The 12,709-nt window shown below is 37.6% G+C and overlaps 1 protein-coding gene across 1 annotated transcript in view; it reads right to left on the minus strand.

The window, feature by feature from the left end:
* LOC137235148 (glutamate receptor ionotropic, kainate 1-like) overlaps window positions 1–12,709 on the minus strand; it is a 2,828,327-nt gene that overhangs the window by 1,732,834 nt on the left and 1,082,784 nt on the right. The window contains exon 4 of the mRNA XM_067758305.1: window positions 8,191–8,570. Within this exon, the coding sequence (XP_067614406.1) occupies window positions 8,191–8,332 (142 nt within the window). The 5' untranslated portion in view covers window positions 8,333–8,570. The remainder of the gene's footprint in view (window positions 1–8,190; window positions 8,571–12,709) is intronic.

A 12,709-nucleotide genomic window follows, 5' to 3' on the forward strand; every position in this document is an offset into this window, starting at 1 on the left:
ACTACCTGCTACTGTTGAGAAATTTTTTAAATCGGTTATTAACATTTAAAAGCCTTCCGCGATTTACAACCAGATTGACTGAATTTTTGTATGTGTGCGTGTCGGGTATTTGACGCTTGCCCCGCGACTATCACACAAAAAGCCATCAATCAACATTTGCATTGAGAAACCGTAGCGTTCGGACGTGAATATGTCGTCATCGGATGATGACTTTTTTTTACTTTCAACTATAGCAGTTTTATTAAATAATTAAAAAATTTATAAAAATTTTATTAAATAATAATAAAAGCTTTACATTCCATAAAGCTGATAAACATTGATAATTTTCAATAAACAACACTGCGTTTTGTCAATCACACCCCGCGACTATCAAATACGCTAGCGTCAAATGAAAAAATCAAAAATTTTTGATTTTCATCAACGTGTAGCCGACAACAAATACGTGTGTCACGAAGCCACCCGACTGCACTAACACACACAAAATTCAGTCAATCTGGTTGTAAATCGCGGAAGGCTCTGAGAATGGTATACGTTAGCTACAGTAGGCAGAATGTTTTAAGGGTTAGTATTTGCGTGAAAAATTTTAGGTAAATAAATTTATTTCAAAAAACATATTAGAATCATACATATAAGTATGCTTGCATATTCACATTGGTAGAATATCTATATATATCTGTATGTATATTAGGGTGTGCCAAACAAATTTCATTTTACTTTTGATATAGTGAAAATATAGTTCAGGACATCCGAATAGCTGAAAAAAAATAAATACCTGGCCCGATTTACCTCCGAGGAGATTTATATTGAGCTTTTCTTCCAATTTGCGTCGTGCTTCTTTTCAATTTTACCTACAAATTGGCGGAACTGCGAACGGGATCTGCATAGCAGATGAATTTTCGCTGATAAGGCTGTGTGTCAATAGATAACATTTTACTCAATGGAAAAATGAGGCGTAAAAATTTTCCATTTTGGTGAAAAATTTTCGATTAAGATGTGCTAATCCACGTGCAAAGAATTTATTTTGTCTAACATTTAGTTTTTTACGCACGCTTTTCACATGCGTTTCTTTTTTTCGTATGTTTTTGGTTTGTTGGTGCTTGAGAAGCTACTATTTTTTGCATTTCTGAAACAAAATATATGCACGAGCACACAAAAGTAATTGACAAATTTTACCTAGCGATTATCAATATTTTACCTAGCCTCATTGGCTAGGGAACATTCTGACGTTCGTATTCACCGCGATAAGTATCAAAATTTTCCTTCGGTTTGTCAAAATTTTCCTTTTCATGTGATTGGCACAGGGTCTAAGTTTTTCATCGCAGAAATACCCTCAGATTGTTTGCGAAACTACCCTAACTAACTATGTAGGTATAATTGAGAAAAATCTTTTTGATATTGCGTTGCCCGGGACTAACCCCTCACTTTTTATATTTGTATAGAAAAATAAGGTCGGTATGAGACTCTTCTAAACATAAAACAACAAATTTGAAATTTTATACGGCTATATTTTTAGATGCCTTGAAAAACTTTTTCATTATAACAGCACCCACCCCAATGTACATATGTATATGCATTTGTATAATTTCTCATTAATGATAATTTTGTATGTACTTGGGACCTACTCCTCTAGACGATCGCAATACATATAAATTAGAAATAAATTCAAGTAAATTGTTCAGTTTTGTTAAATTCTTATTACAAAACTAGTAACTTTTCTTTGCGTTATGAGGGGATAACCCTTTATTGCTTAATGTATGAGAACACTAAAAAAATATTTTTTTAATTTATTTAAAATTTATCTAAAAATTAATTAATTCAGTTCACATATTACTTATAACTTATCAAGAAAAAAATCAAAGATATTGTATCACTATTATTTAAAAGATTGCTTATTTTACATCATCATATTGATTTTCAAACGAACGAATGCGATCCATCGCGCGATCGATCTTTTTAAAACGAGAAAATATTTGAGTTTTGCAGTGGACGCTCGCAAATAACGATTGATAACGAAAAATCGAATCACCACGCTTGAAAAAAGTTTTGTCGCTCGTACTAGTTTGTGAAAATTGTTGTATCTTGTGAGAGATTGTTTATTCATTCGTAGGCAAATTCGATTTCTCACTCGCGAGAAATGCCAAGCTTACTTACTTACTTACTTAATTGGCGCTTAACCGTCTAAACGGTTATGGCCGTCCAACAAGGCGCGCCAGTCGCTCCTTCGCTCCGCCAACCGGCGCCAATTGGTCACACCAAGAGAGTTTAAATCGTTTTCCACCTGGTCCTTCCAACGGAGTGGGGGCCGCCCTCTACCTCTGCTTTCATGGGCGGGTTCCGATAGAAACACTTTCTTGACCGGAGCATCATCTTTTATTCGCATAACATGGCCTAGCCAGCGCAGCCGCTGCGTTTTAATTCGCTGGACTATGTTGATGTCTGCGTATAGCTCGCACAGCTCATAATTAGATCTTCTTCTGTACTCGTCATCGCCAACGCATAGAGATCCATAAATCTTTCGAAGAACTTTTCTCTCGAACACTCCCGAAGCCGCTTCATCTGCTGTTGTCATGGTCCATGCTTCTGCCCCATATAGCAGGACGGGTACGTGACTTGTAGAGTATGATTTTCACCATCAAACCCATCTTTACCGCTTCTTTTTCCAGTTTGGAGTAAGCAGAACTAACAGCGCGGGTGTTTAGGCCGATGAGATCAATATAATGAAATGCCAAGCACTCAATTTTAATTGAGCGATAAGTTGTTCGAGAGATCGTACTTTGAGCGTTTTCCGCACCCTGCTCTGTATATTTTCGAGAAAAAAAAAATTATGAATAAAACGATGCATGCATACACACCGGAAAAGCCGGCATAATGGCATACATATAACAGCTAGGAAAGGCCTGGCGTGATACTCCTTTTTCCCTCACAGTAGCTTTCCGTCAACCGAAGTGGGAGGGGGACTGTAACGTAGCGGTACAATAGTACGACCCCCACTGTAACCCTTTTCGCCAGCGCCAGAAATAATACAATATATAGTATGTTAACAGGCAGCCAAAAGCAACAATCACATACGATGCATTCGAGTGGCATTTGGCGACAACAACAAAGCATATATAACATGGCGACCCACAGTAAATGGCAATTCACTGAAGTGCCAAACTGGCGGTTAATAATAACAGAAGCAGTATAAAAGAAATGAATTTGCTGTTTGCACTTCATTACTCACAGGTTAGTCGGAGTAATTGGTTTCCTTACTAAGGCAGCCCGATCTCTTCTCCTGACTAGCTGAGTGGAAGGGGTGCTTCCCTAGCACGGGTCAGCCTTTGCTTGCAGGGACAACGGGTCGCGCCTTTAAGGTCATCTCGCCCGCGTCCAAGCTAAGTGGGGCGGGCTCGCCGCCTTATTGCTACCCCACCCCTTCCCCTTATCCATGGCTCCAGCCGACCCGGTCCTACAGCTGCGCAGCGTGGTGCCTTCGGGTCCAGATTTTCCTCGCAGCCTACGAACCGGCAAGTGCAGAATTGGTGCACCGCTCCCCGGCATCTTACTTTAGTATGCGAACAGGGGATGGGCGATGTCCAGCGAACGAGCCAATCCCACTTCCGGAGGGAAAGGGGAGTGCCGTCACGGCACTGGTCACCCTTCGCTTGCGGGGGCAACGGATCCCGCCTATATGGTTATCTCGTCCGTTCCCAAGCTAAGGAAGGGGGGGGAGGCTCGCCACCGTACGGTGAACCGACCCCTTCCCCTCCGACCCGCTCCGGCCGTAGACCAATTCACTAGCTAAAAGGGATACAGCTGTGCCGCCGGGGTGCACTTTCCCTCAGCCCACGGATCGGCCTACGGAGTTCCGGCTGGTATAACTCCCCCCCCCCCGCCGTCGTGCAGGCGCGGAGGCGGTGGTGTCTAGCTAGCGAGCCAACAGTAACTATAATTCATTCCTCGCAGGCTATCGCTGCTGCCACGGAGATAGCCTCCACCTACAGGAAGCCACCATAATCGACAGCTACGCCCGTAAGAAGCCACTACTGGTAATACTCCTGAAAAGGTAATAAAGCCCAACCTTTGAACCGACACTCCTCCCTGGAAACGCCACTGGTACTCCCTCCGCCGATTGTTGCCGTCGCCTCACCCACCGTTGCTACCACCTCGCCGCTCGGCTACTGCTGTGCTGATTCGCCACTCCTGCTATTAGCTGATCCCCTACCAATACCTGCCGGGGAAAACGTCCGCCCCCGTTCAGCCTACTCCGTCCGTCGCGCACTGTTACGTCAGGCCATCTCTCTCCAACCACTGTCTTGGTACGGAAAGCTGCTGCCATCCCTACCCTTCAAGCTGTGTGTGTGTGTGCATTCGTCATTAGCACATAAATACTTTGTTATTATTCTACTCGACCCTGGATTGATTGAGTGCTACCTCAGCCTTCGACAAAACCCACCTCGTAACATGCACCAATAACGCAACTTTATAATGGCTGCAGAGAGTTGTTACAGACCTTCATAAGCACGAAGGCGCACAGTTAAGGGTGATGGAAAGAGCACTGATCCACACAATACCAAAGTTCAAAGTCAGGCCCATTGACGGGGAGAGGGGGGGGGGGGGGCTGAGCAGTACTACATCCTCCAAATGAATAAGGAATCGGAGGATCCGTTACACTCACACCTTGGGGAAATATCCAGGAGAAGCTGAAAAAACGGCAAATGGCTAGGAGAAAAGCGCATTGAGAATATGAAAGAAAACCACAATATGCTAAAATCAGGAAGCGTAGGAAAGCACCTGGAAGACCTGGAAGCAGCAGAAAAGCAAGGGTATAGGCATAAAAGCAGATATCTTGGAACAAAGAAGCTCCCAACAGGGAAGGGTGAAACGGACCTCCAGACATTAAAATCCGAAAAAATTCATTTCGTGATAGCAGTGGCGGATAATTTGGAGAGAGACAAACAGCTCAATGGCGCTGCAAGTTTTACAGATAAACCTGGAATACAGTAAAGTGGCATCGAGCGAGCTTCTTCTGACTCTCCAGGAGTGCTCGTTTGATATGGCGCTGATCGGGAGCTATGACTCTTATCTGGAGGAAAGGTTTCTGGACTCAGCGCTCGCGGATTCAGCGTTTTTTACGCAAAGGCGGAAAGTGGAGTTAGAGCTGTATTCATGGTTAGGAAGCACCTATACATAGCGGTGGTCACGATAGAGGGGAAGAACGAAACGTCCCTTATCCTGATATCCTGCTACATGGCCCATAACGTGGGGCCACCCAGAGGAGTTCAAAAGGCTGGTGGCTTAAGAAGCGTACAGAGGGCGGCTTGGTATAGGCGCAGATGCGAATGCGTATGACAGCGAACGGCGAGTGGACGATATTAATGAATGAGGTGAGTCCCTTTTCTGTTATATACGAGAGATTAGTCTACAGCTGGCCAACAGGGGCGACGTATCGACATATGTGATCCTACGTCAAGCAATGTGCATGATATCACATTTAGTTTTGAGCAGGATTTCAGTAATGTGTATCAATAAGGTTGGTGCAGCTTAAAGAGGTGTCAAATTTATAGCATATACAGATGACGTTTCAGTGATCATAAGCGGCAGATGCCCAATAACAATCAGCTATATGATGGATAAACCACTTCTGGATGTAAATGCCTGGGCACCTGGAATCGGATTAACCGCCACCGCGGAAGAAACCTATCTAGTTTTATTTTTTAGGAAATACAAGGTCCCTTATTGGACTAAGCCTAAGCTCGGAGCAGCAACCTTATAAGAAAAATATACCAGAAAGTATCTAGGATTTCTACTAGACAATAAATTTTCGTGGAAAGTAAACGTTAAAGAGAGCGAATTAAGCCTCCTCGGCACTGTATGCATGCAAGAGGATGCACGCAGGGCCTATCACCAAAACTCTCTTATTGGGTACTTACGGTAATTGTGAAACCTATGCTTAACTATGGAGTTCTTGTTTGGTGGACAGCTTCACAAAAATGTACGTATACAAAAAACTTTAGGGGTATGCAGAGTATCAATGATTAGCAAAATGGGAGCCCTACCCCGACAGCAGCATTGCACGCCATTCTACACAGTCTGCCTGCAAACCTAATGGCCAAAAACAAAGCGTTAACAACTGCAACAAGGCTTAAGGCCTCGGGGCAGCCTGAGTGCAGGCCGTATGGCCATAGCAGTATACCGCCATCAAGTATCGGGCAAACGAAATGTATGATCCCGTGCCTGAGCCTCTTAAGAAATACTGGAGCCACATTTGAGGCGGGTGGTTGGTTCCACTGTGCAGGAATTGCAGAAGGAAGGGATGGGTCTGCTGTTTACTACGTCGATCCAAAAATAAGTATATCTCACAGGCTGCCAGATTACTGCGAATTTTTCAGGCGGAAATTACGGCCGTGAAGAAAGCAGCAGAAATTCTCGAGGAAGTGTTTTTAAACTGCGGTCGCGCCAACATATATATATATTGATAGTCAACCGGCGATTAAGGCAATCATCTCATACAGTACTTCGTCAAGAAGTGTTCTGATATGCAATAAAGCATTCGAAAAACTTCGCTCAGGCGGACCGTACATCTTTACTGGGATCCCGGTCATAAATGGATAGAAGGTTACGAAAAGGCCGATGAGTTGGCAAAGAAGGGCGCAACACTCGCTGAAACAACGATAGACTTCCCAGTCCGTTCGGGAGAACTTAAAAGAAGATAGGAGCTGCATGTTATCCATCAAGCACGAAAAGCGTGGACAAAAGCGGGGGCTGCTTAGATCATGTGCAAATACTCGCAAAAGTTCGAAGTTTGGACGATTTTTGAATTATCACGATCCTTGGGCCACCTAGCGCAAAATTTCTGTCACATGTTGCATTGTCATCGGGTTTTGAAATTTTATTCTAAATTTCAAGATTATAGCTCTCCAGGAATCGGTAATTTTCGCAAAACCATCAAACGATACTAATGTAAAGGAAATGGGTCGAAATTTCTCAAGTGGGCCTCTTAAAATCGATTGTCTCAGTTTTCATTGATTAATGTGGCTTTTAATCGGTTTGGAGTTAAAGACCATCTCCCCAAAATATTTTTGCAAAAAATTTTTTTTTACATTAGTTATTAACAGTTAGAGTTCTTTATCATGTTATTATCATGTTATTTTAAAAAATTAATAACTCGTGAACGGTTTATCGAAACTTAACGTTTTCTACATCAAAATTTTCGTTAATTAATATATTTTTCTATAAAAAGATTAATTTTTATAATAAGTTATTATTTGGCTAAAAAAATTCTGTTTGTTTTAAATAATTAAAAATTAATAAAACTTCTCCGCCTGCGAGAAAATTTTAACACATTTCATTCAATTCTACAATCCCTTAAAAAAAATTTAGTGAAAAAAAAGTAATTATTTCGTCTAGCGCTGGAGGTAGGAGCACGGTCACAAAAACATGTATAACTTTTGACCTAATGCAAAATAACGACTTCTTTTTTCACCAAAATTTTTTTAAGGGATGCAGGCGGAGAAGTTTGATAAATTTTTATTATTTAAAACTAACAGGATTTTTTTTAGCAAAATAATAATTTGTTATAAAAGTCAATTTTTTTATGGCAAAGTGTATTAATTGGTGAACATTTTGATGTGGAAAACGTTGATTTTCGATAAACCGTCAACGAGTTATTAATTTTTTAAAATAACATGATAAACATGATCAAAAACTCTAACTGTTAATAACTAATGTAAAAAAATTGCTTGCTAAAATATTTTGGGGAGATGGTCTTTACTTCTAAACCGATTAAAAACCGTATTAATTAGTAAAAACTGAGACAATCGATTTTAAAGTGGCCCACTTGAGAAATTTCGACCCACATAAAAAGTAGAAGTAGCTGTCGCCCAATTTCGCTTATTTTGCGTAGCGGTCAATGAATTATCGCAAAATTTACACAAGTCATCGCGTTCACAGATACACCGACGTGGCTAATGAATTTCTTCTTGTACCCTAATAATTTTAATATACCAAAGTATATCTTTATCTCAATTAGTTTATGAAATTACTATGTACATACCTCTCCTCGAACAACATATATATGCTTCGTTGGCTTTATTCAACAGAATATAAAAAGTGCTGTTATTAAAAATCTTTGTAGTGAAACTTTTCTCTCTGGGTATATGAACTAAATTTAAATGAGATTTTTCTTAAATATTTTTTTGGTAGTCTTACCTAAACGGATTACAGGCGGTAAGGTAGCAGCACATAAAATATTATTTAAATAATATATAAAAAGTATACGTGGTGCTGAAATTCTAAAGCTAATGACACCGCATTCGGTAACATTGAAACTAAGACTAAAATAACGAAACATTATCTTTATTTTTATTACCTTATTTCAAAAGGCAGCTGCCTAACTTGACTGCTGTTTACAGATTGATTACGCGAATCAATATAAATAATTTGTATCAAAATTACTATTATTCTTCACAACGGAAAATCGCGTACAACTTTATCCATTAAAGTGTTTTACGTGAAAGCAATAGGTAAGTTATTTGAAACATGAAAAGCGACCTTGATAACAATGTTCAGTTACCATAAAGGAATTAGTCCTAAAAATATAAAAATATAGATGTATGTATAAGTATCAGGGATTGAAGATAAAGTGAGTGTTATTAATGTTGCTAAAATATAAACACACAATTATTTAAAGAATTTCATACTTTAATTAATTGAAAGCTTTACGAGGTTGTGTAGATCTAATTTGGATATACATTAGACTGGGTCGCAAAAAAAGTCAGCTCCTAAATTTTAAGGAATTAAATTTGAGAAGGTTTCGAAACATTAAAAATTTTTTTCTTATCTTTCGAAATACAGGCGAAATTTTTTTATTGTAACTTGGTTATGTATTTAATTTAGCGAGACTTGCTCATATTGCTTTATACAATGGTTTTTAAAATCAGCGTGCTTTGCACACAGAGTATATTAACTTTGATTAGATAACGGTTGGTTGTACAGGTATAAAGGAATTGAGATAGATATAGACTTCTGCAAGGTGTCCATTTTAGACACCATGAAAATGTGATCTGCTCGCACACACGCCGCACTATACTTTTCTTTGTCTTTAGTTTCTTTCTAGTTCCTTTTTTAAATAAATAGATATTGTTTTAATATTTTATAATATAGTTTTTTTCTTTATTTAAACATTAAGTTCTTTTAACACTGGTTCTTTTAATTTTCGCTTAGTTAGCTTTTTTTAATCCACTTTTCTTTTAGCACGACTGAACGCTTTTCTTCACAGCAACGAATTGAATTTAATTGCCATTTTGCGAACTTCGCTGAATCCAATCATATGAAATTTGTTAATATTAAAATATGAATTCAATTACTTATGTGTATATTGTTTTCTAATTTCTATTGCATTAAATTAATGTATTATATATATTTATTACAAATAGTGCATGCATATTAATATTTGGTTTTATTTGCATGCCAACTGAAATTTTTGTTTTCGTATATTAATATAAATTTTAATTTGAGATTTCATGCTTCAATAACAGAGTAATGAAAATTGAAATTTTTTTGTTTATTTATTAGATCTTTTGCTATTTTATGTGTTTTTTGTAGTCTAAATTTTACTTCTTTTGCATAATTTTCAACATTGTAAATTTGATCGATTTGTTCCTTTTGAACTTCATTTGGTAAGGTAACATTTCTACCGAATACAAATTCGTATGGAGTAAATCCATTATCAAAAACTGTACTAGCAGTTGTATTATGCAAGAATGTAAAATATTTCAAATAAACGTCCCATTCGGGGAAGTTATCGATTAGAAACGCTCGTAATTATTCATACACCCGATTATTTCTTTCAATTGTACCTAGAGTTCCATTATGGTAAGCTGTAGAAAAATTATGTTCGATTTTTAGGAGTTTAGTTAATTCAGAGAAAATTTCATTTCTATATTCGGTTCCTAAATCGGTTTTAATTGATTTCATTATGCCATTAATGAGGATGAAGCCTTCCAAAATGGCAGTTGCAATTGTTTTTGCTGTCTAGGTATTTGCTTAAGTCGCACATAATGGTAACCGCGAACCTATTCCCATTATTCGACTCAGGCTTTGCTTTATTTAATATAAATTTTTGGAAATTTTTAACGAATTTTATGATATCGCGAGTCATGTTCTTCCAAGAGTATTTTGTACGTATTTTTGCGTAAAGCATTTGATTTCCGCAGTGACCACCTGATATCGGGCCATTGTGGTAAATCTCCATTAGCTTAAGTTTTTTGTCGTTGTCCGTAACTGTTTCGACAGGTTCTATCAATAGTATTTGTAAAAAAATTGAATTTCCTGTAATTTTAAAGTTTGAAATAGAAACATTTTTAAATAACTGATAATCTTTTTGCCATTCTGCTTGCTTAATATCGTGTTTACCAGCTTCTTTTTCAAGCTTCAAAAGTAATTCATCTAATTGCATTATTTTGTTGGTACACACAATATTAAGTAACTCGAGTTTTTTATGTTTTAAATGCGCATATATTTATACCTATCATGAAAATGAAAAGGTATATTAATTTTGTCATGAAATCCAAAATTGTACGTCCTTAAAGGAAAATAGATAGACCCACCATTATGTATACCGAAATAATCAGGATGAAGAGCTGAGTTGATTTAGCCATGTCCGTCTGTCCGTCTGTCTGTTTGTATGCAAACTAGACCCTCAATTTTTGAGATATCTTGATAAAATTTGGTGAGCGGGTGTATTTGGGTGTCCGATTAGACATTTTTCGGAACCGGCCGGATCGGACCACTATAGCATATATCCTATATACAACCGATTTTTCAGAAAAAGAGGATTTTTGTCATATCTTACTCAATTTAACAGATTGAAGCTTCAAACTTCACCATATACTTTCGTATATTGCACATATTGTTGTCTGAAAAAATGTATGAGATCGGTCGCATATATAGTATATATCCCCACAACCGATTGTTCAGATAAATAACTTTACGTAATTACTGCCCTATTTTAAGAGCTAGAGGCTTCAAATTTCAACGAATGCTTACGTATATAGCATATATTGTTCTTTGAATAAACCGTAAAGATCGGTGGTATATATAGTGTAAATATATAGTATATATATATATATATATATATATATATACTTTCGCAACTTCAGCCCCATTTTAACAGCTTGAAGCTTCAAATGTCACCGAATGCTTACGTATATAGCATATATTGTTGTCTGAAAAAATCATTGAGATCGGTGGTATACATATTATATATGTCATACAACCGATTGTTCAGATAAGAAACTTTGCGCAATTTCTACTTCATTTTAACAGCTATAAGCTTCAAATGTCACCGAATGCTTACGTATATAGCATATATTGTTGTGTAAAAAAATCATAGAGATCGGTGATATATATAATATATATATATGGTGGTATATATAGTATATATATATTTTTTGCAATTTCAGCCCCATTCTAACAGCTAGAAGCTTCAAATTTCACCAAATGCTTACGTGTATAGCATATATTGATGTCTGAAAAAATCATTGAGATCGGTGGTATATAGCATATGTATATTGTTGTCTGAAAAAATCATAGAGATCGGTCGTATATATATTATATACCCCATATAAACTGTCATTTTTGCCCCTTTCTTCGGCTAGAAGCTTCAAAATTCATCAAATTTCATCAAATAGTTAATATATTTTTGAAATACGTGATTCGTAGTCGTAGTTTTTACATGCAGACCACAAAGAACGTGAAGCTTTGCATCCTCACACAAATTACCTACCTATTTTTATACTCAGTTGAGCAGAGCTCACAGAGTATATTAACTTTGATTGGATATCGGTTGGTTGTACATATATAAAGGAATCGAGATAGGTATAGACTTCCATATATCAAAATCATCAGTATCGAAAAAAAAAGATTGAGCAATGTCCGTCCGCCCGTCCGTCCGTCTGCCCGTTAACACGATAACTTAAGTAAATTTTGAGGTATCTTGATGAAATTTGGTATGTGGGTTCCTGGGCACTCATCTCAGATCGCTATTTAAAATGAACGATATCGGACTATAACCATGCCCACTTTTTCGATATCGAAAATTTCGAAAAACCGAAAAAATGCGATAATTCATTGCCAAAGACGGATAAAGCGATGAAGCTTGGTAGGCGGGTTGACCTTATGATGCAGAATAGAAAACTAGTAAGGTTTTGGGCAATGGGCGTGGCACCGCCCACTTTTAAAAGAAGATAATTTAAAAGTTTTGCAAGCTGTAATTTGGCAGTCGTTGAAGACATCATGATGAAATTAGGCAGGAACGTTACTACTACTACTATATATGTCCTGAATAAAAATTAGCAAAATCGGATGAAGAACACGTCCACTTTTTAAAAAAAAATTTTTAAGAGTCAAATTTTAACAAAAAATTTAATATCTTTACTGTATATAAGTCAACTATGTCAACATTCAACTCCAGTAATGATATGGTGCAACAAAATACAAAAATAAAAGAAAATTTCAAAATGGGCGTGGCGTCGCCCATTTTCATTTAGTTTGTCTAGAATACTTTTAATGCCATAAGTCGTACAAAAATTTAGATTCTATGACGGTAACTGTTTTCAGTGAAAATGGGCGAAAACGGTTGAAACCACTCCCATTTTTTATAAACAGTCCACTGTCTGTCCTTCCGCTCGGCCGTTAACACGATAAATTGAGCAAAAACCGATATATC

This window comes from Eurosta solidaginis, chromosome X, assembly GCF_040869045.1.
Source record: "Eurosta solidaginis isolate ZX-2024a chromosome X, ASM4086904v1, whole genome shotgun sequence".
Lineage (NCBI taxonomy): Eukaryota > Metazoa > Arthropoda > Insecta > Diptera > Tephritidae > Eurosta > Eurosta solidaginis.